Raw genomic sequence first — 22,898 nt, forward strand, 5'->3', positions numbered from 1 at the left:
GCTGTGCACACAGAACCCTGGAGCCGGGCCGGGCGCTGGATCTTGACTCGGTGAGCCGCCTTTGAGGCTGGGGGGCAAGCCCAAAGGCTGGGGGTCGAGAATCGGGGGCTTCCCTGCCACCTCTTTCCGGCTCGCGCCTCCAGCCCCTGGACGGCCCTGGGCTCCTGGTCCCTCCCTGAGGCGCGAAATCCTGATGGAGGGTCTGGGCCGGCCTGGACGGCCCTGGGGCCCCGCCTCGGTGCTCCTGCTGCTCAGACGCCACAGCAAAGCCTCTTTGAGCTGCACGGCTGGGCTTTGGGCTCCGGGTTCCCTTTCCTCCTCCTGGTCCCTCCTGATCGGCCCTTTTGCTTCCGACGGCTTTGTTCTCCCCGGAGCGGGCTGGGGGAGCCCCCCCACCCCCCACCCCCGCCCCGGCCCTCGAGCGCTGACCCCAGCGGCTGCCCTGTCATTATCCCCGCCAGACAGGCAGCCTGCGCCGGGCTGAGTCACTAGCAGGGAGTGTGGCGGAGGGCCCGGGGCTGGAGGGGGCGGAACAGCCCCGGCCCGATGCTCCTCCCCGCGGAGCTCCCTAGGTCTGCTCGGAAGGGAGCCCAGGCCGCCCCGTCCCCATCCCGGCCTCCTCAGCCTTTCAAATATGTACCATGTGAGAGGAGGTTTGCAAGTGTGAGGCCTGGTGCGGGTCACAGGGCTCCTTCTTTAAACATATAATGGAGGCCGCTGTGTGCCCGCGACGACAACGAGGGAGCGGGAGGGCGAGGCCCACAGCCGGGGACCGAAGAGCCAGCCCTGAGTAGTAGTCGCGGTCAGGTCGTGCCAGGCTCCGTTTTAATCCTGCGGCCTGGATTATTTCATTATCTCCTGGGCCCCGCAGTCGGCCTCGGGGGATGCTTGCATTCTTGCCCCACTTTGTAGGTCGGAACTCTGAGGCTCAGTTCCTTCGCCAGGAGTTCTAAACCAGTGGGCATCAGCCGGGTCAGTGCCAGGTGCTTTGGCCTCAAGCCTAGGCCGTGTGCCTCACAACTAAACCTCCCTCCCTCCCTCCTTTTCTTGCTTTTTCCTTCCCCTCCCCATCCCTCCTCCCTCTTTCCCCTCCTCTCTCTCTTTTTTGCTTTCCTCTCCCCCACCCAGTGTTTTCTGCACCCTTACTGCACAGCTGCTGTGTCTAGGCCCTGAGAATCAAGTTTACCACCAGGCTGAAAGGGAGGAGTGGTCGCTGAGGTGTGTGGTGAGCATTCTGCGCACAAGGAGGGGAGGAAGTGACAAGTCTGGTCCAGCCAGCCCTGGCAAGGCCTCCGAGGGCAGTTTAGAGCTGGGTCTTTGGATCTCTTTCCCGGCCTAAAGGGGTGAAGGACCCTTCTAGGGGAACAGCCAACGTGCAGAAGCCTGGAGGCCAGAGAATGACTGAAGACACGAGGCAAGGGCGGGAGACGAGCTGGGAGGGCAGTTCTTGGAGTGCTGCCCAAGTGCTGCCTTGGGGTGCAGTGGACTCCATCTGGTAGACGGAGGTGGCCACTTGACCAGCTTCTGCAGGAACATTGCCCTGACTCAGCTCGCATCCAGGAGAGGAGCTTGGGTGTGGCCAGAGGTTCCTTCTCCAGCACAGCCTTTCTCCAAGTGTGTCCGTGCATACCAGAATCCGCTGGGGGAGCCACTCAACCCAAGGTTCCCTGATCCCCAGTCTAGACTGGGGATTGCAAATTGATTCTGCGTTTTGAACTTGTGCTCCCCAAATCCAAGGTACCCCTACTGTGGTCCTTGTTGAATCTATGAATCTGCGTAGTTATAACCTTGGACATTGTTCGCTCAGTGCTGTTTGACCAGGAGGTGGGCCTCTTCCCAGAAGCCAGGCCAGGCTGGCCTCCACACTTCGTTCAGAACCTATAATTGATGGCCAAGGACTGGAATGATGACATCCCCAAGCGTCTCTCCTCTGTCTATTCCCTACGTCTGCAGGGAGGGGAACCCTGATCGCCTCTCCCACCTTATGCAGCCCTTAGGGGTAGGCCTCTTCTGTTCAGGGCTCAGGCGTGTCTCAGAGTATCCCAAGATACTCCATGCGAAGACAGGATTTGCCTCCCGGTGCCCTGGGTACATTCCTCAAGACACCCTCCTCCCACACGACACATGTGTGCACCTCATTCCTCCCTATCCTGCTGAAAGGAGGGAGTGAGAGGTGGTTGAGACCCTGGACTCCCATCCTCAGAACAGTCTGGCCGTGCACCTGTCAGGCAGTGGGCTCAGAGCTTTATGTACATTTCATCTGCGGTAAGATCCCAAGGAGTAAATGTCATTGTTCTCATTTTATGGACAAGCTCAGACAGGTTACTCAGTTGCCCAGCCTAGCTGTAAAATGGGGGCAGCGTTCCCCATTCCCAGGACATCCCCATTAGGCAACATACTAACGTGATGAGCTGTGGTGGCAGGTGCAGCATCAACAAGAGGAGGGCAGGGAGGCAGCCCAGTGGATGGCTGGGAGCAAAGGCCTTGCTTTGAAGTGCCTTTGGCATCACAAAGGTGCAGTCTTCCCTGGACTGCTGGTCTGCCTAGGCTGGCCTTGCAGGGGCTGGGGGCCAGACATCAGGAAATGGTTCCAACATCAGCCACGCTGAAGGTCATCGAGGTGGGCCGCCAGGACACAGGGAATGGAAAGGCTTTCAGGCCCAGGAGATACTGCAGCCAACCGGGCAGTGACCTGGGATGCCCTGGCCCCCAGCTCCGGGATACTCACATTAGGGCTGCGAGTCTCCAGCTTCCTGAGCAAAGAGGCTGACTCGATTCCTTTCCCTCACCCAATGCTCCCAGGTCCCTGTGATCTCAGTAGCTCGAGGGTCCGGCCAGAGTGATTTAGTCCACCAGGGCTGCTTATAAACGACCAATGCTTATTTGTTCTTTTTTTTTGAAAGATTTATTTATTTAAGCATACAAGAGCTGGGGTACAGGCCAGAGGTGTGAGGGGTGAGAAGATTCATGAGGGACAGAGTGGGGAGCAAAACAGGGGGATCTACTGAAATACACTGCTGAGGGGAGCAGCAGGCAAGACAGGAGAGGTCTGCTGCGCCATGTGGGTTGCTCCCTGGCTGGGTATTGAACTCTTGCTGCAGTAGTTGCTGACAGCTTCACAGTGCTGACACTTAACCCCTTGCTCCACCAGGGAGGTCCCGCCAACGTTTATTTCTCACAGTCTGGAAGCTGGAAAGGTGGTGTCTGGCACAATGTCAGTGTCTGACAAGAGCCACTTCCTAGTCCCAGGGTGGCAGCAGCCTTCCCGTTGTGGCCTCAAGTGGGGAAGGGGGCGCCCAGGGAGGAGAGGGGAGCTCACTGGGTGTCTTTTAATAAAGCACTAATCCCTGTCCTAAACCTCTCCCCGGAGTCCCACCTTCTAACCATCCCATTCGGGGTCAGGTTTCAGCATGGGAATGAGGGGGCCGGTGAGGGGAGCGGTGAGGGGAGCCGTGAGGGGAGCGTAAAGTCTGTGTGTAGTGTTGGGTTTTGCTCTCTGACACAAGTAGAAACTGAAGGTGCCTGCGGAGAGCAGTCCACGTGAGGAAATCCCCTCTGAGCCCTGTGAGAAAAGGGGAAGTCTGCTTTCTGGCTTGGAGAAGCTGGGCAGCCACAACAGAGCAGGAGGTTTTGTGGCACCCAGAGGTGCAGGGCACCATGGCTATGAACAGGGGTGTGGATCTGGCTTGGGTTTGACTTCTGACTCTGCAGCTTCCTGGCCGCAACCCACAATCTCTGGTGGTGAGAATGGGGAGGTCTTCTCCTGCCTTGTGTGGTCAATGGCAGGGACAACCCTACCTGAGACCAGATAACACACCTAATGGCCTAGCCTCCCCAGGCCCTCAGAGTAATCTCCGTGGAGAAAGATTAGGAACCATCTTGGGACCTCCCTGGTGGCCTAGGGGTTAAGTCTCAGCACTATCACCGCTGCGGCCTGGGCCTGAGTTGATCCCGGGCCAGGGAGCTGACCCACATGGCACAGCAGACCTCTCCTGTCTCGCCTGATGCTCCCCTCTTTAGTGTATTTCAGTCAGTCTGCCTGTTCTATTCCCCAATATGTCTCTGGTGAATCCTCTCCCCCCACCCTGGCATCTGTGGCTGATACCCCAGTTCTATGCATAAATGAACAAATAAGCCTTAAAAAAAAAAAGGAACTGGGCCTCCCTGGTGGCGCAAGGATCAACATGCAACCTATGAAGCAATCCGCAGCCACTGCAGTGGGAGTTCAATCCCCTCCCAGGAAACAACCCATATGGCACAGCAGACCTATCCTGACTCGCCCGCTGCTTCCCTCAGCAGTGTACTTCGGTCAGTCTGCCTGTTCTGTTCCCCACTGTGTCTCTGGGGAATCCTCTCACCCCTCACACCTCTGGCCTGTACCCCAGCTCTTGTATGCATAAATAAATCTTTAAAAAAAAAAAAGGAACCATCTAAATAAATGTTCAAGGGTTATAACCAGGGCAACATTATTTGAGGGCTGAGTTTCCCACACTTCATTTATAACCTCATTTCACCTTCACAATCACTGTATGAAAGGGGCACTGTAATCACCCCTTTCTGCAGATGAGGAAACTGAGGCACATAGGGGCCGAGTCACTGGCAGCAGTAGAACGTGCTTGTCCCTGCGTGGGGTGGGCAGGTGTTTGCTTTGATCTCTGTACTTGAGCTGCTGAGTCCCGGTTCAAGGGCTCGGCCACCCGTTGCTGCATGGTGAGCCTGGGGGCAGGCTTGGGTTGGTGGGACTGTGACTCAGCTCCGAGGCTGAAGGCCCCTCTTTCTCCCTGCAGAGCCCTGGCCTGCTTCGTTATACCACCACCCTTCCCCCGGCCCTCCCTCCTGCTGCAGCCATGGTCTGGAGGAAACTGGGCTCCGGCAACTTCTCCAGCTGTCCCAACGGCAGCCTGTGGATATGGGACGTGTTCGGCGAATGTGCCCAGGACGCCTGGGATGAGGCCAGCGTGGGCCTGGGCTTGATCTCAATTGTCTGCTTTGCTGCATCCACCTTGCCGTAAGTTGTGCTGGGGAGGCAGAAGTGGAGCGGGGTGGCAGGGTGGGGCTGCCTGGCTGGCCGTGGTGTCTCCAGGCTGAAGACTGAGCCGGCTTTGTTGTCACCCCCACTCACTGACTCCCACCCAGCTGGGAGGGTCCCGCACCCTGTTTATTGAGTGACCATTAAGTACCTGGCTCAGTTCTAAGCACTTAACCTATTTTTAGTTCATTTAATTACTATCTCTATTTTATGAGGACGTGAAGCCCAGAGAGCTTAAGTAACTTGTTCGAGGTGGCACAGCTAGTGAGAGAGGAGGCAGAGGGCTGGGAGGACTGGATGCAGCAAACGTGGCCTCTGTCCTGGGAGTATGGTGGTGGCCAAGCAGCGGCTACATGTCAGTGCAGCCACTGCTCTGACTGGGGGACACACTTCTAATAGGCCACACTTCTAATAGCACAGTGGTCAGGAGCGTGGCTTCTGGATTCAAACAGCTGAGTTCACTGGGCAAGTTTCTTTGCTGCTCAGTTTCCTCACCAGTAAAATGGCAGTGTTGTTCCTACCCCACAGGGTTGCTATGAGGGTGACATGAGGCATGTGTGTGTAAAGCACCAGCAACTGGACGAGTGTGTGAGGGTAGGGGGCCGGGGTCAGGTGAGGTCAAAGACATCCTCGAGGGCCCTGTAACCAAGGGCATTCTCCATGCGTAGGAAATTTCTCTTTAGCCTAAGACCTCCTACACCACCCAGTTAGCCCGTTGGGTGCATGACACTATAGCATTAGCTTGCCCAGGGCTGTGTAACTGTCTCCACAATCAGTTGGGGAACATTTTCATCACCCTAAGAAGATAGCCAAAAAGAAGTGAGTCATCCCACATTTCCCCCTAGACCAGCTTACTTTCTCTCTCTGCAGAGTGGCCTGTTCCGGACCTTTCATATAGATGGGCCTTAAGGCCTTAAGGGCAAGGTCTGCTGTGACAGGCTTTGGGACGCGGGCCACAGGTCTGGGGTGTGTCAGTGCTGAGGACGGGTTGGTCTGTTCTGGGCACTTCCCAGCTGATGTCCACGGTGTCAACACCCTATTTGTTTCCTGTTTCATCCATTGCTGGACATTTGGATTGATTTTACTTCTTGGCTGTTACGACGAGGGCGCTGGGGACATTTGTGTTCACATGTCCTTGGGGACGTGTCTTCCTCTCTGGGACACACACCTGAGCAGTGGAGTTGCTGGGGCACGCACATCTGTCTCATCTTCTGCGGACCTGCCAGACCGCTCCATCCTTTCTTCATTGCTTCATCCCCTATTCCCAGCAGTGTGTGAAGGTTCCAGTTTCTGCAAATCTTCATCGAGTTGTTCTTTTTGATCATTTTTTGATAGGTGTGGTACTGGGTCTAAAGTTGCACCTCGGGGTAGTTTTGATTTCTGGTGTTGTCAAGTAGCTTTTTGTGCATTTGTTAGCCAATGACAGATCTTCCTTGGGGAAGGGTCTTTTCAGATTCCGTGCCATCTTTCAGTTGTATTATTTGTCTTTATTTTTTTAGGTTGTAAGATTTCTTCTAGAATTCTAGATGCAACCCCCTCATCTGATATATGATTTGCAAATATTTTCTCCCACTCTGTGGGTTATCTTGTCACTTTCTTGGCATCCTTTGAAGCAGAGCTTTTAAACTTGAATGAGGCCCAATTTATCTATTTTCTCTTTTGTTGCTTGTGCTTTTGCTGCCATACCTATGAAATCATAGCTTCGTACAGAGATTTATTCTGTCTTTTCAGAGTTTTCTAGATTTACCCAAGTAGGGCAGCAATCCCGGAGTGTGCTTTTTCCCACACCACCCAGCGGTGAGGTCAATTCTGACCTGATCTGCCTAGAGAAAGCCTCAGATCCCACCGTAAATTACAGTGTCACAATTCAGTTCTTACCTGTAGGTCTTTGATTCAGCTTGAGTTATATTTTGTATGTGGTAGGAGGTAGGGGTCCAGCCTCATTTGTTTGCCTGGAGATACCCAGTTGTCCTAGTGTTAGAGGGTAGGGTGGGACCCCGAAACTGGCACGCCCTAAATGGGTTCTGCTATCCACTGCATAAAGACAAAACATACTCTAGTGCATAAGACCTTCAATAGAAAATAACTTTAGCACAATTAGTGTGCAGTAGAGAGAAGGGAAAGAACATAGCTTCAAATAGCATCCAAATGAAGCATCCAAAGTTACCCATCCCCTCACGGGTAAATGCCAGCCAAACAGGGTTGGCCCACAGCAGGGCTGCTGAGGCCAGAAAGCCTGCCACAGTTGCAGGGGACCCATAGGAAAGGAACAGAAAGAGCTCGGCAAGTCTGGAAGGAAAAAGAGCAAAATCTAAATCAAGATAAAAGGCTGCCATTGTCAGCCGTCCCTGGGGGCTCGCACCCAAGTTTCTGTCTCTTTCAAGTATCTCCTTCCATGTCCCCCAAGTCCCTGGTACAAGTCCAAGGCCGAGATGCAAGTGCGGCTCTTCGCGTGTCTCTCTGCTCCATGTGCCTCCTCAGGCCTTCTTCCTGTCTCTTCCCGGGGCTTCTTCCCCCTTCTCTCAGTGCTTGTCCTGGCCTTTTCTACTTTCACTTCTCTGCCCAGCTCCGCTCTTCTTACGGCGGGGTGGGGACTGCACACTTCGTGAGACTGTGCTTGCTCCTGACAAAACATGTATAAATAAAATAAAGGTCAATCTGGGAGTTAGAGGGAGAGACACTGGAGGCAGAGGCTGCGTGGAGGCTGTGGAGGCCGCGTAGCAAGCAGTGATGTTAGGGGGTTGGAGAGGCCCTTAGGAGGCAGGCTGGACAGGTCTGGGTGATTGGTGGGGAGTGTGGGCAATGTTGGGGTTCAGACGATTAGGTTCGGTGTGTGGGGTTCTTGGCTCCCTCTGTGGAAGAATCCGGCAGACGTTCCCATTCATCACATGGCGAGTTTACTGAGGAAAGGAAAAGAGAGACGCCTGCCAAGACATGGGCTGGCAGGGGCTGCGTCATGCCAGGGCAAGGGGTGTTCTTCTGTAGTGTTCTGTGGTGGAATTAGCGTGGAAATTATCGCCTCGGGGTCAGTTCGGGTCAGTCTTCTATGGTTGATAATCCTCTCTGCTCCCGCCTCTGGCTAATGATCTTTTCTGACTCCACCTCAGATTCCTGGAAACTTCCATAGTGGGTTTAGCTTAAGATTTATCATCCCTACCCCCAGCTCTGGTGTCTGTCCTTGTGAGAACTTCCATCCTAAATTTTTCTACTCTCAGCGTCCATCAGAAAAGAAGCTCCCCGGCTGGCGTGGAAGCTGCCCCAGAACATCTGAGATGCTGGCTCAGGCTGCCCCTTCCTGCCAGGCCATGACGCCCACCCTGCCTGGCCCTGCTGACTGCGCAGAGATGGGGTCAGAGGCTGGGGCGTGAGCCCCGGGTCACGGCAGGAAGGGCTTCCACCTTCCTGCTCCTCCCTAGACCCGGCCTCTCCTGAGTGTGACAGAACCAGTGTCCCTGTAATTAATTTAGGGAGACACAAGTCAGTGTCCTTGAAGGAGCTTTAATGAGGGGCCTTCTCAGTGTCAGCCTGTGCTGGGCGCTGTCCCTGTCTTGGGCCCATGGATGAGGAAGTGGGGTGTTTCCAAGGAGGAGGGACAGGAAGGTCCTGAGGAGGAACTGATAATTCCTGAGCCTGAAAGGCAGAGAAGAGAGCATATTGGGAGACTTTGCAGATGAGAGCTTGGAGGGGGGAAGCAGTCCTAGTGGAGGGAGCTGGCGTGGGGCACCTCAGACCTGGGAGGCCTTAAAGCATGTGCTGGGAGCATTACTGAAGAGCAGTGGAAGGCTCTGGAAGATGTTGGCAAGGTGGGGGTTTAATGATCCTTGAGAAGGGAGGGGGTTGGAGGGGAGCAGGGATTGGGTGGGAGACCTAGAGAGGTGGGCCACCTGGAGGCCTCCTAGGAGATGCAGAGGAAGTACCAAGGCGGGTACCCCACTTTCTTAGTCTCTGTCTTGGGTGGGGAAGGATGAGTGCCATTTAGTTCCCTTTTCCTAATTTAAATACATGCAGACGATTTAAAAGAAATCTCAGCCATAAACAGCTGTTGTGTCATGGTTATCGGATTGGAGCCTCAGGTCTGGGTGGGAATCTGAGGGCCCCGACAGATGTGACCCCATTAGTGCTCAGGGAGAAGGGTCATCAAAAGACTGGACCTCGTGGGGGGCTGTGAAGGCCGAGTGAGTTTGACACATGCTGGCCCAACACCCTTCTGCTTCACTGCAGAGACGAGGTGCCAGTTCCAGGAATCTTTGGGAAAGGCAGGAGGGTGCCGGATGTCCCTGAGTTTTGTTAGGAGAATTTCAGGAGCACAGCCTTGCCCTGCTCTGCTGAGCTTTCAAGATAAAGGCTGCGGTTGGGCCATCTTATCATCATCGACCGCTCCCGGAGATAGGGCAGTGCCCGGGCCTGGGCTCATTGCCAGCTCTGCCATCCTTCTCCCAGTCTTCAGTCCCGCTTCTTTCCCCCCAGCCCCCATAGAAGAAAGAATCAGGGTTCCTGTGAAGTGGTTCTCAGGCAGGGCCTGGCATAAAATTTCAGCACCCGATAAAAACCTCCAGTGTCTGCAGCAAGGCCCTGGGCCCCACAGAAGTTCGTCTGAGCAATGCTGTGGATCTCTCTAGAGATGCTCATCCCAGATCCAGCTCCCAGGTTGGAAGCCCCCCCCCCCCCCGGTAAAAATCCCTCAAAGGGCAAAGACAGACTAAAGAAGATCCTGCTTATGGGACGGAGGATTGGCGCCCAGTGGCCTCCGTCCCCTTATTCCATGGTCCTCCTGTCCTGAGCTGTTCTGTCCTTGACCCTCCAAGGCAGCAGCTCGGCGCCGGCCCTGACCGTGTGTCTGCCTCCTCTGCCACAGCCAGTACATCAAGGCCTGCAAGGTGGGCAACATGGACCAGGCCCTGTCCCTGTGGTTCCTCCTGGGCTGGATCGGCGGAGACTCCTGCAATCTCATCGGCTCCTTCCTTGCTGACCAGCTGCCCCTGCAGGTGCGCCGGGGCCAGGGCCAGGGCGGCTGCCCAGGACAGCCATGGCAGAGGGCTGGGGGTGGCCAGCAGGAGACGCCTGGGCTCCAGAGCCCTGACCCCCCCTCTTCCGTGTCCTGAGGGCCCCACACGTTAGAGCGCTCTCTGCCATACAGCGTGACAGCTGTTGCTGCCTCTCTCCATGACATGAGCTCATGGAACCAGAGGATGGCTGTGGCTTATGGTCCTCAGCTTTCAGGATGGTGTGTGTAGGGGAGAGGGGTCTGAAGGAGGAAAGTCTCCCTGGAGAGCCCAGGTACCAGCTGTGATGCACAGAGCCGGGGTCACAGTCAGGGATCCAGTCTCCCCAGGCAGGCCTGTAAAGTCATTATTGCTTTTGCCTCAGGCCATACCACTTCACCAGGCGCTCCCCAGGCCTGTTGTAGCTCCCCCCTCTTGCCCTGGAGGCATTTTTCCAGGCCTGGACCTACCTGAGCTCTCATTCTGCCCTGTGGGAGCCGTAACCCCTTCTTTCCAGAGGAGGGAACAGAAACAGAGAGGGGCAGTGACTTGCTCAAGGTCACCCAGCTGGGATGAGGCAGAGCCGTGAGCCCATGCAGAGGTGGGGTCCCCAGCGCCTGGGGCTGCAGCCAGCACCCAGGCCCCCGGCTTCTCTCGCAGACCTACACGGCGGTGTACTACGTCCTGGCCGACCTGCTGATGCTGTCGCTGTACTTCCATTACAAGTTCAAGAAACGCCCCTCCCTCTGTGAGTGTGTGGCCCTCTGGGGCAGGGACTGGGGCAGGGACTGGGGCAGCTGGTGGGGGAGCATGGGAGGAAATGGTTTCCATTGCTGGCTGATAAACGAAAGTTTGAAGGCTTCCTTGGGCCTTATCTGAAAGCCTGGTCCCGATGGGCCAGGATAGGGCAGCAGATAGACTCTCGGGCAGTGAGCGCATCCGGCAGCACCGCAGGGCGTTCCCTACACTCTGTTCTCATGCAGCACACATGCGCACGCAGGCCTCAGCCTCAAGGGTCATCACGGCCCTTGGGGAGGGGCCGCAGCCAAGGTCAGATGGAGGGCTTTACGAGACCTGGCCAGCTCCTCGCAGAGGGTGGGGGTTTCTCTTTGGTAACCTTTCTCCTGACCCCTTTGCTGTTAATCATTTGACCTTTCAAGCCCCAGGAGAAGGGTCCTGTTGTTAGACCCATTCTATAGAGGAAGGCAAAAGCTCAGAGACTTTAGATCACTAGCTCAAGGTCACACAGCCACGGAGGGGCCGGCCGGCCAGGACTCCAGCCCCAGTCTGCTGCCTGGGAGAGCCCTAACTTCGGTTCCCTCCTGCCTCTTGTCCAGTGTCTACCCCCATCAATTCCGTGCTCCTGTTCCTCTTGGGGGTGGTGTGTACCACCCCACTGCTGAGCGGTGCTGGTGCTGGCTCTGTGGCCGCCCCGAGAGAGGTCTTTCGGGGGCGGACCCTCCTGTCTGTGGAGCCGGGCAATAAGGTGAGGTGGCGGGACCTCCAGTAGAGGGGGGCTGAAGCTTGCTCAGTCCCGGGATGGAAGGGGTCTCTGCTCTCCTGCAGCCCCTCCACCCTGAGCAGCCCCTCTGCCCTCTCAGCCCTTCACTCGGCAGGAGATCATCGGCTTCGTCATTGGCTCCATCTCTAGCGTGCTGTACCTGCTGTCCCGGCTGCCCCAGATCCGCACCAATGTGAGCCCCGCGGGGAGAGGGGCAGCAGTGGAAAAGCGCGGCCCTGGCACCTAGGCCCACGGCTAAGGAGCAGCATGGTGTGGGGTGCCTGGTCAGAAAGTCTGGTGTAGTCACCAGGGTGTTGGGGACTTTAGCCCATTTCTCCAAGCCTTAGTTTCTGCCTCTGAAAAGTGGGCTTGATGATGCCAGCCCCTGAGGGGCACCTGTGACCTCTGTGTCTCGGGGAAATAGGAGGTGAACTCAGGGGCCTGCAAGGAGAGGGGAAGGTGGGGAAGCACGATGGAGACCTGCTGGACACCAAGAGTCAGCATAGGGCTGGCGATCGGGGCATCTTGAGCCAACAAGGGTGCCACGCCAGTGCTGCCAGCAGACGTGGGTGGACCTGAGAGAGCTGGTAGCAGTGGGGTCAGCGTCAGGCCTGGGAGGGGCTGGTCTGTGAGCCAGGCGCAGCGTGCACACTGGGCACCAGTGACGAGTCAGCTCAGGGTGCACAGACACGTCAGGTGGGCAGTGACGCTCCAGAGGAGAGCCTGGTTCAAGGCCCGTGACTCCACCCTCACTCCCTCCAGTTCCTGCGGAAGTCGACCCAGGGCATCTCCTACTCACTGTTTGCGCTGGTGATGCTGGGGAACACGCTGTATGGGCTGAGTGTGCTGCTCAAGAATCCCGAGGAGGGCCAGAGTGAGGGCAGCTACCTGCTGCACCACCTGCCCTGGCTCGTGGGCAGCCTGGGCGTGCTGCTGCTTGACACTATCGTATCCTTCTGGTGTGCGGGCAGGTTGGGTGGGTGGGTTGGGCACAGCAGCCTCTGCCTGCAACAGTGTCGGCTTCCATCCACCCACCCATCCGTCCACCCTCCCACCTATCCATCCAGAAGTCAAACCCCCTGTGCCCCACTGGGCACTGCATCTGGTAGTGAGCAAGAACAGAACAGCTCCTGGTTAGGGGACCTTGTAGCCCACTGGGGAGACAGCCAGGACACACGTTTATCAAGTAATTACTGCTGCACAGAACTGTGTGGTGTCCTGGTTCAGAGACTCAGCAGAGGCCTCCACCAAAAGCCATTTAAACTGCCCTGTGGGAGAAGAGGCAAAGGCAAGGGAGATTTCCAGATGCAGCTTGTGCAAAGGCCCTGAGGAATAGGAGTGAACCAGCCCATTCAGACCAAAGGAGTAAAAGTTGAAACATGGAGACACACGTGAGTGTCACAAAACCTTGGGGTTAAATTCTGCTTCTGTTTCGTCATCTGCATGGCGGGGCTAACGGCACTGTCTCACCAGCATAATGGGGTGATTAGCTAAGATAAGGTATGTGGAAACACTCAGTGCCCAGCCCCCACAGCGAATGCTCAGTCAGTGTTTGCTCAGGGACTGAACAGGGCGCGACTTCAGCCTTGCTGGGCAGGGTAGCATGGCCTTTCAACGTTTGCTGGATTCTTTGGGGCAATGAGAAAGAGAAGCTGAAGCTCTATTGCCCCCGTGGCCCCCACCACTGGTGAAACCCCCAGGATGCTGTAGGTTGGGAGGAATGCTAAATCCTGGGCCCAGCGCTGAGCTTGGAAGGTGCTGGAGTGTGGCTAGGGGTTGAGGAGCAGGGAGGCATTCCAAGTGGACGGTGCGGCTATAGCAGAGGTCATGGCTGACCCTTCTACCTCCCAGAGGGGCTGAGAGGTTGGGAAGAGGGAAGCAGCCCCCAGCGCCAGGTCCAGCCCAGTCTCTGCTCTGCTTGGCCTTGACTTTGGCCCCGCCAGATCTCTATACAGTTCCTGGTGTACAGGAACGCCGCCAACACCGCCACCTCCTCAGAGCGCCAGCCCCTGCTCCCCAGCTGACCAGGCCCCAGGCGGAGCCCAGAATGACAGCGACCTCCAGAGGCTGCACCCAGGAAGAGAGAAGTGTGGGCAGTGAAGGTGCTGCTGGCGCTGGCCTGGGCCATGCAGGGAGCCGGGGCCAGCCTAGAACTCCAGGCCTAGCCGCCTCTCCCAGCCCCCAAAAATCCCCATGGACTGACTGCTACGGGCAAGTCAGCCCCCCAGGCCAGTACACCCGCTCTGGGGCCGACTCCGGGGTCCGGGGCACTGTCCCAGGGAGCTCAGGGAAGGGCGGCAGCTGGGACCCCAGTCTCTCGACAGCATGGCTGCCCCCCCGGCTCACCTACCTCATTCTGCTCTCCTGGGGAGGGGCGCAGTGGCCGCCCACACCCAGGGCTGCCTGTGGCCTCCAGACACCCTAGTAAATGGTATCTCCCTCGAGGCATGTTGTTGCTCCTTCCCCAGCACGCTGGGCATCTGGGCTGCTCTGGGCACAGTGGTAGTTGGGAATCTGCGCCCCAGCTCCCAGGTGGGGCCCTACAGGGTCAGGATGTGGAGAGAAGAGCAGTTGGAGGCCGAGTCTGCTGGCCAACCCCGGCCCAGCCTCCCGGGGCCTCAGGTGGCTTCACCCCGCTTCTCTGTGGCATGCCCCACACCTGGTGCCAGTGGGAATGATACTCTGACAGGGTCCTGCCCTGCAGCACTCCAGGGAAGCAGGACAATTAAGGCTCAGGTCTGGGTTCCATGGCTTGGCTTCTCTGGGGCTCGGGTACCTCAGCTGTGAAGTGGGTACCACTTTATATGCCCTTGTAAAATGGTGTGATCACAGAGTTTAGCCCCAAAGTCTGGAATGACTTTTTAAAAATAAAGGTCATTTTTTGTTGGAGGCGACGGACATGCAGCTCTCCCTGGAGATCCAGGAGACCTTTCTAGAGGAGGTGACAGGGCATAAAGGTGAGCAGGAAAAAACCAGGTGGGGAATGTTTCAGACAAGAGGAAGAGGAGGGCAGAGCTCTGCCCTAGCTCTGGTTCCTGGGCCCCAGTCTTGGCTAGTCCCCCAGCCCCCATTCCATGTCCATTTCCTATTGCCCCACCCCCATGGGTGCCCTAGGACAGGCCAGCTCCCCTTGGTGTTGCCCTCATCTCACCCCCACATACCCCACCAAGTCTCCCAGGACCCAGAGCCATCTGGGTGGGCTGGCAGGGGAGATAAGCAGCACTTTTGTCTTTCTTCTAGAATCTTCCTTTTCTGGCTCCAGAGAAAGGATCCTGGCAGCAGGGCCATAGCCTTCACCGAGAGGGGGTGCCACAGCCCAGTTAGGTGACATGAATGTTTGCGGAGCACAGCAGAGCTGGGATGGTGAAGCAGCTCTGCTCCCTGCCCTCATGGTGGGGAAACAGTGGCCAGGCCCTGGTGTAAGAGCTGGGCTGGATGGTACAAAGTTCCATAGAAACGAGACCAGCCCTGGGAAGCTCAGCTGGGGAGGGCTACACGGAAGAGGGGCCTGGAGCTGACTCTGAAGGCAGAAGGGAAAGATGTGAGGACAGGGGCTGACTGGGTTTGGTTGGGAGAAGTGGAGGCAGGAATTGGGATCTGGAGCAACCCAGTGGGGTCACCTTGAGGCTCAGGAGGGCAGTGAGGGAAGGCACAGCCAGTCTCCCCCAGCCCTGTCCTGGGCTGCCTGCATAGCTCAGGTGTCCCCTGCAAGCAGCTGAAGCACCTGAGCTGGGCTCTCCAGCCCTCACAGCCCCCTAAGGTAGGATGGCCATTTACAGGTGGGCAAGCAGGCTTCCAGGAATTAACCCACTCGGGGTGGCACAACTAGGAGCGGGAGCTGTTTGAACCACCCGAGGCGCATCCCAGACCTGGCAGGGCCCTCACAGTCCCCTCCCCTCCTGGCTAGGGGTCCAGGGTTGCAGCCTCACCCTTGCCCTCAGGGGCCACCCACTGTCCAAGCCTCTGGTTTTGTCCCAGCAAAAGGTGCCCCAGGCCCCAGCTGGCTCTGGTCCTGGCCTGGTTCAGGTGCGCTTTGCCAGCCAGGTATCTGCCACCCAGGGTCCAGTGTGGAGGTGGGGCTCCATGCCAATTACCTGAGGCCAGGTGGTACCCTCCTTGCCTGCTAGGCTGGTATGGCTGGTATGGTCCCAAACGTGGACCTAAACCTCAGCTGGGTGGCAGAGAGTTGATGTCTCTTAGTCCCTGCCCAGGGAAGCCCCCATCTAACAGGAGTGACTTACTCTCTTCCTCCTGGGAACCACCCAGGGTGATGGGTAATAGCTGCTGCTTTCAGGCACTGCCCAGTCGGCTCTGCCGTGGCTCCTCCCTTAGGAAGCCCCAAGCTGATGGGGGAGGAGGCTGCTGCCCCCAGGGAGCACCCTGATGGAGGTGGTTATGGCGGTTAAATGGGATGGGCCTGGAGACTTGCACCAGCACCAGACGTGGTCATAAGTAATGGCAACGTTCCACTTTGACGGCGCTACCCAGAGCCTCCCCAGGTTCCTCCCGAGCGGGGAGGGCTGGGCGGGCTGGCGGGTTCTGATGGCCCTGGGTGGAGTCCCTGAGATGGCAGGGCCCTGGGTGCATTTCCTTTCTCCGCAGGATCATGTTGCCTGCTCTTTGCCTCAGGCAAGGGGTGGTGGGGTCCTCCTCTATAGGAGTGGCCCAAAGGGACAAGGGATCCCCTGGATCCTTCCTGGCCTGATGTGAGCATAGCAGAGCTCTGCATTTTGGCTTCAGACCCAGACTCAGCAGAGGAAAGCGGTGCCACGCTGACTCTATGCAGGAGGGCTCCCACCTCAGGAAGCTGGTGGGGGGCTGAAGCCAGCTCTGGTGCCCTTTACACTAGCCACCCCAAGTTGTCTACTGTAGTGGGTGCCGTTTTAACTATTGAAAGAGACGCTATGTACGAAAATGCCTGGCTGGCAGGCGGTGGTCTTCGCCAAGGCCTAGTCCCCAGCGCTCAGCCCCAGGCCCTCCCAGCCCGGGGTTCTTGGTTAGTGAACCCGGAGGTTTTTGAAACCACTGCTCAGGCACTGCGGCCTTAGTCCCTGAAGCAGAGAGAAGGGACAGGTCTACCACTCACTGCTCTTTCCAACCCTTCTCCCCTGCACTTGGCTTTCATGGCGGCTTAAAGGTGGGGCCCTCAGAGGTCCCTGGGTACCAGCCCGGTGCCTGGCCCTGACCATCTCCAGTGTCCTAGCAATGACCTGATCAGGTTAGTATTAGTGTTGGGGTGTGTGTGTGTGGAGGGGGGGACGGGGGTGGGGGAGTGTTTGCCTTTTGCTGGGGATTAACTCAACTGTTAACTACAAATCAGTCCCAGCCCTGGGACGGCCAGAGGAAACTCCACTCCAGCACATGTAACTGCTCAATAAAGACCACTGTTGCTAACAACCTTGTATAGTTTCTGATCCCGACTCCCTACCCACCAGTGTTCTGCACGGTAGGCTCACAATAAGTGCTTGGTGAATGACACAAGTGTGTAAGAAACCAGCACAGAACTACGGACTTTGTACACTTTAAATGGGTGACTTGCATGTGAATTATAGCTCACTAAGCTGTGTAAAATAACAGATAACAGTATATCTTGCAACACTTATAATTAACTAGTCATTACAAAGGCATCCAGAGAGTCATGACAGAGTCATCTGAAGGCCTAAGGTTTGTGGGGATCTGGTGCTGACTGGGGTGAGTAAAGGATGTCCTCCACTAGACAGGTCAGAACTAAGTGGTCTGTGCATCCTGAGCATCACATTGTATTTTGAAAGGTAAAATTCCAATGAAACTTTAAATATATTGTAGCCCATTTAAATATACTTCAGAAACTTAATTTCTCTAAATTATGGGCTTATATGAAATATTTGAATTCTGAACTTCATCTTTTTAAAAAGCTAATCTAATAATCTGAAATGATACTATTATACCAAGTTTTGTAAAACAAGAGAAAATACCACTTAGTTCTAAAGAAATAGATTATTTACTTCCTAACAGGCAGGAAAGTGAATGGCAAACCCAGTAACACAGGTCTCAAAATATTTGCAGTGAAGTTAGTAAGTTTTTTTAAAAAATAAACAAGTATAGGTCCTCCCTGGTGGCGCAAAGGGTTAAGCACCGCACTATGAAGCAATTCGCAGCCTCTGCAGCATGAGTTCGATCCCTGGCCAACCAGGGAGCAACCCACATGGTGCAGCAGACCGCTCCTGTCTCGCCCGCTGCTCCCCTCAGCAGTGTATTACTGTCAGTCTGCCTGTTCTGCTCCCCACTCTGTCTCTGGTGAATCCTCTCACCCCCCACATCTCTGACCTGTACCCCACTCTTGTATATATAAATAAATCTTTAAAATAAATAAATAAATAAAACAAGTATAGTCAACACCTAACACTACTCCTTTCAGGTGTGTAACAATGATTAGAACATAGTGATTAGATATTTCCCAGTGGGGAGACAGATGACCAACCCATGTCCAGTCACCACCCATCACTATACAGAACCCTTTGTTTTGGTGCTAAGACCTTCTAAGATTTACTCTTAGCAACTTTCAAATATGCCATGAGCCATACTCCCTCCTGTACGCCACACCCACACAATTTGTTTCATAACTGAGTCTGGACCTTTTAACCTTCCCCACCCCACCCTCTGGCAACCACCAACCTGTCCCCATCTATTACTGACAGATAAGCCTGGCTGTGGCCAGGACCAAGGAGTCGGGGAATCCCAGGACCCGGTGTCAACCCGGCCCCTGACCCAACACTTTGGCTCCCCGCCGGAGGCAGCGTGGGGAGCATCTGTTGTGTGGTTGTGAGGTATTAGGTAAAGATGGAGGCAGCTGCACCCAGCAGGTATCTGGGGAGCAGAGCTGGGAGCAGGGTGCCCAGGGAGCACCCACCTCCACTTACCTGGTATGACCAGAAGTGTCTGTAGCTCTTCAGGGCGGGGGGGGGGGGCACACCGAGCAGCCCCAGGCTCTGCAAGGCCCCCTCTTCTCCTCACTCAGGTGTGGGTCCCAGCCCTCCTCTGCCCCCGCCTCGGGTGAGCCCTCAGGCCAAGGCCGCATACGCCTGGGGAAGGGAGACAGGCTAGAAGAACACAAGGCCACGGCTGTGTTCCCAGTTTCTTTATTTTTTTGTTTTTTTTTTTCCTTTTTTTAAGTATGGAAGCTCAAGTATAAGATGTAGATTTTTTTTTTAAGCTTTACAAAAAACAAAATAAAACAAAAACTCCTTTTGCATTCCATAAAAATTGACAGAAAAGCACCTGGCCAGAAGAGCAGAACGGTCAGCAGGCCCCCACCCCCTCCCTCCCCGCCCCCCACAATGTGGTCTCTGTGGTACAGGGGCCACTCTGTGCAGGACGATGCTGGGGACGCCTCTCCTTGCTCCTGGAGCTGCCCCCTGTCCCCAAGGCCCACCCCAAGCAACTCCCAAACACACATGGAATCAGATTTCCAGTTTTTCTTCTTTCACACACCAGAGTTATTTCATAAAATTTTTTTGTTTTACATTTTTTACACCAATGTAACAAAAAGGTGGGAGGGGAGGCAGACGGACAGTGTATTTTATGCTATAAATGGGGGTGGGGAGGAGATGAGGGTGGGGCAAACAAAAAGCACACGGTCTCTATGGAAATACCAAGTTTTGATAGCAAAATGTGGCGGGAAGTAGGCCGCAGAGACGGAGACGGGCGTTTCTTGGGCTTTATTCTCGGGAGAGCGGGCACGGTGCGTCGTGATGCGAGTTGTTACGTGACCTGTCGGGAGGGCAGGATCGAGGGCAGGGAGCAGAAAACGAGTTTTCTAAGAAAGGACTCTAATGCGCGCACGGTGCCCGGTGAGCATGAAGCGGGGACTTAACATTGCTGCTTTCTCTTCAAAGCCTCCACCAGGTCGTTCTTAAGAGCTTCTTGTTTTGATTTGTCTGCAAAAGTCTGCACAGACCTGCCAGGGAGGAAAAGCACTATTAGGTTCACGGGCAGAGGTGTGGCAGCGAGGAGCCAGGCCGGGCACGGCTCCTCCTCCCGTGCTGGAGGCCTGGCAGCTGCCCTCAGCTCCACACTGGGCACTGTGGGCAGGCACTTGGCCTGCCTAACAGATGCCTGGCCGCAGCCACCCCTCCTCCGGGCACAGGAGCTGAAGCCAACTGGAAGGCAGCTCTGGGCCTCCAGGCACACACAGCAGAGACCCTCCGGGCAGTTCTGAGTTAAGGGGCTAGAGACACTGGGCCACGAGGAATCTGCTCTAAGGTCTCCCCACCACACCCCTGCCTAAGTGCAGGGTGCAGGGGTGCCCCCTACTCAGCATGTGTTTAAGAACCAGCGCCTCTGGACAGCTGAGCACACTGGGTTCACGGCCAAAGCACAGCTTCAAGGAAGGTGCTCCCTGCACGGAGGGGCCAGCTCAGGGCTGAGCTGCAGGCCTGGTTGCTGGGCCGAGTCCCAGACTCGGGGAGGGGGGAGGAATCTCAGGACCGTGGTCTGCCATGCTTCGTGCAGTTGGTTGACTTGGAGGACCCGCAACGAGAACTCGCCTGACCACCCTACCGGGGACGAAGATAAAAACCCCCAATTTAGAGAAGAGGAAACAGGCCGGGGCAATGCCCCCGACAACAGCCCACAGGGTCACTGTCCAGTTTACCCAGCGTGCTGGTTGACCATGAACTTATGAACACTATTCGCATGCTTTCTAAGACAGTGGGCAGGACGTGCATGAAACCCCCAGCTGGAAGGACCCTGCAAAGAGGAATGAGAAGGTGGGTGAAAAAATCCCCTCAAGACCGAAAACGGGTGAAGGAAAATGAAGTAGGACCCAAGAGAAACAGCAGCTTCACAGGTTGAATTCTGGCTGGTCAATCCAGAAAACTCACAGGAAGGAGCTCAGGAGTAGCAAGAGGGAAGCATAACAAGACTTCGAAGCCTTTATGGAACTAGAAAAAATCCCCACAGGAAAGGCAGACACTTTTGGTCAATGTTGCCAAACATGCGTCTCTGCCCAGGGCTGCCCCTGGCTCTGCGGCAGCCCCGGTGGCCTCAGACTCCAGACCTCACCAGTCCAGCCTTGGGCTGCTGGGGAAGCACCAGGGGAGGGGGACAGGATCGGCCCCAGGAGGGGGCGGCAGTGGCACCCATGGGGGTGCTGACTCTTTGGGAAGAAGCTGAGCATACCAGGCTCGCAAAGAAGTTTCAGACTCAGAAGCAGCTTTGGGGTCAGATAAGAGGCCTGAGGTTAGGCTTGGAGCAGCAGCGGGTAGGAGGCACAGGGCACTCATCTGGGGACAAAGTCTGGCAAGGTCATTGCCAAGCAATCTGGAACCAAGGCCTGGAGGAAGCACGCTCTTGGTGTGGGAGGGAGGACCTGTCCCTGGGCAGACGCTGGGGTACCAGGCTGCCTGCTCACAGGGCCGCGGGGGGCATCCCTGCTGGAAAGCTCCCAGTGTGCGACCACGGGACAGGCTAAGGCAGGGATCCAGAAGACTCTACACCCTAAAAGCAGAGGCGATGGGGAGAAAATGGCGCAGTCCCAGGTATCTTAGGCCGTGATGACGCTGTGATGGTCCCGGCATGAACTGGAAACGACAGGTCACCTGGCCCTGAAGCTAGTCACACACAGACCAGACCTGTACGCCGAAGTCCCAAGGATACCAGGAGAGCAGCTTTCCCTGGACACAGGTGCCCCCGGCACCCAGTGAGTGTCTCTGAACTGGGTTTTCAGCGTCCAGCCCCTGGGTCGGGGGTTAAGCCCCTGAGCCCTGCCTGGCTGGGTTTCCAAAAGCCTTATTTTGAAAACCAGCTTCCCTCCTTTCCAGGATGCAGGCTGCTTTCACACATCTGGATTTGTCACCAGCTCAAGTCATGGTTTTCGGCCATTACCAACAAGCAAGACTATTTTCCTTTCCGTCAGCACAAGGCGTTTAAGAGGACAGCTGCAGCTCATTAGAGCGAAGGCGATGCTGGCCCAGGGAGCTCTGGCAGCACCAATCTGGGGGTGCACAGGGCCCAGCCGGAGGGTAACCGCCCTGGCTCTGCTCCAACCTCAGACCTGGAGTCACAACCTCCTTTTCAAGTCAGTTTGTCCCCAGGAGTCCACTGCACCAAGAATGGGGCTTGTTCGGCTTCTGGGTAGAAAGCCAGGGAGGACCTGGCCGCACACACCAGATTCAGAAGGCTGCCCAGCGACGACTGAAGAGCCGGTGCAGCCCCTTGTCCTGGGGCCCTCAGAGCAGTGCAGATAAGCGGTTCTGCCTGAGGCAGTTCGCCCCCAGACTGGGCTTCCCCAGGAGTGAAAGCCAAAACCTGCTGCCTGCCTACATCCTGTTCCCCCCACCACACCCTGTGAAGCACACCGCACACGTGCCAGGGGCCCACGGGCTGTCCACCCGCCACGGGGCCGCTCACCGCCCGAGACGGCACAGGGTTAGTGTGGTTTACACGGCCGCGCCGCAACAGCCGGACCAGCGGGGTCTCGGCAGGTTGGTGAGTCCTGTTTAGTGGGGAGGGTGCTCACGCCTCTCAGGCAGGGTACCTGGATCGGCTTAATTATCAGGCTGGATGTGGATCTGGCGCTGGGTCAGCACTTGGGAAAGTTCCCGCTGCAACTGCTGAAACTTTGGGTTGTCAGGGATAACGTCAACAGATCTACAGAGAGTGTTCAGAGTGAGCGCAGTGGGGAGGGGAGGGCGACAGGGTCCAGGAGCACAGGGGACGACAGCGACAGGAAATACAGGGACACACAAGGTAGGAAAGAGGGGGCGTCATCAAGGCCACGCTGCTTTGGGGCTGCCGAGGGGGTGATGGGCTCCAATGCTTCTAAAGGTCTCACAACCCCAACCTGCAGACAGGCTCTGTCTCCCCCCCTACTTTTCTGCCCCTGCCCAGGGATCATGTGTGGGGGTGGGGGGCAGGAGAGCCCCAGGGAGCAGGCCTGATGCTGGGGACCACTGGGCTCTTACCCTGCTGGCCAGGACACAGGGCACAGGTAGCTTACGCGGCCTCTGGCTCAACAATCCCAGGAGAGCAACGCTGCTGGGGAGGGGGGCCAAGCCCACCAGGGCCAGACCAAGCTCTCCACAGGCAGGTGGGAAAACTGTGGAGCAGGAGACCAAATCTGTCTCCTCCTGGACGAAGTCACAAGCCAGGGCAGGCCCTGGGCTGCTTCCTGCCTCTCCTTTTGGGCTGAAACTTTTGTTTGTACATAGGATGGGGCAGAGAAGCCTGAGAGCCAAGGGCAGAACGTGACCCCTGGACGCACATGGGGGTGGGATGGAGAGTACAGGCTCCATCATCTCGTTCGATCCCTCATCCTCATCCACCGAGGAGTGACTCCTCAGAGGTGATGCTGAGGTGATGCAGAGCCCAGGTGATGCTGTGTGAGATCCTGGCCACCTGAGTCCAA

General features: G+C 56.4%; 3 protein-coding genes across 8 annotated transcripts in view; 1 reads left to right on the plus strand and 2 right to left on the minus strand.

Moving 5' to 3' along the window:
* The window catches only part of UBR4 (ubiquitin protein ligase E3 component n-recognin 4), a 336,932-nt gene that overhangs the window by 167,818 nt on the left and 146,216 nt on the right, over nt 1–22,898 (minus strand). The gene's annotated exons all lie outside the window — the stretch shown is intronic.
* Nucleotides 12–16,755, plus strand: SLC66A1 (solute carrier family 66 member 1). Of its 3 annotated transcripts, none has more exons than XM_037498625.2 (9): nt 12–50; nt 1,129–2,265; nt 4,788–5,008; nt 9,885–10,014; nt 10,672–10,759; nt 11,349–11,497; nt 11,613–11,705; nt 12,275–12,460; nt 13,456–16,755. In XM_037498625.2, the coding sequence occupies exons 2-9, from the start codon at nt 2,248–2,250 to the stop codon at nt 13,534–13,536; spliced, it is 966 nt and encodes a 321-aa protein (XP_037354522.1). In that variant the 5' UTR covers nt 12–50; nt 1,129–2,247; the 3' UTR covers nt 13,537–16,755. The 3 variants fall into 3 exon arrangements, with proteins under 3 accessions (XP_037354522.1, XP_037354523.1, XP_037354524.1); XM_037498626.2 differs by having other exon boundaries at nt 1,129–1,218; XM_037498627.2 differs by lacking the exon at nt 1,129–2,265.
* CAPZB (capping actin protein of muscle Z-line subunit beta) overlaps nt 19,206–22,898 on the minus strand; it is a 105,741-nt gene continuing 102,048 nt past the window's right edge. For 2 of the 4 annotated variants that reach the window (XM_054691341.1, XM_037498980.2), the window contains exons 9-10: nt 22,029–22,141; nt 19,410–19,448 (exon numbers count right to left, since the gene is read on the minus strand). In XM_054691341.1, the coding sequence (XP_054547316.1) occupies nt 22,039–22,141 (103 nt within the window). In that variant the 3' untranslated portion in view covers nt 19,410–19,448; nt 22,029–22,038. Of the gene's footprint in view, nt 19,449–22,028; nt 22,142–22,898 lie in introns of all 4 variants that reach the window. The other 2 variants (XM_054691342.1, XM_037498982.2) reach the window with 1 other exon arrangement.

The sequence above is a fragment of the Talpa occidentalis genome, unplaced genomic scaffold, assembly GCF_014898055.3.
Source record: "Talpa occidentalis isolate TD23 unplaced genomic scaffold, MPIMG_talOcc4v2.1 talOcc4.9, whole genome shotgun sequence".
NCBI classification, from domain to species: domain Eukaryota; kingdom Metazoa; phylum Chordata; class Mammalia; order Eulipotyphla; family Talpidae; genus Talpa; species Talpa occidentalis.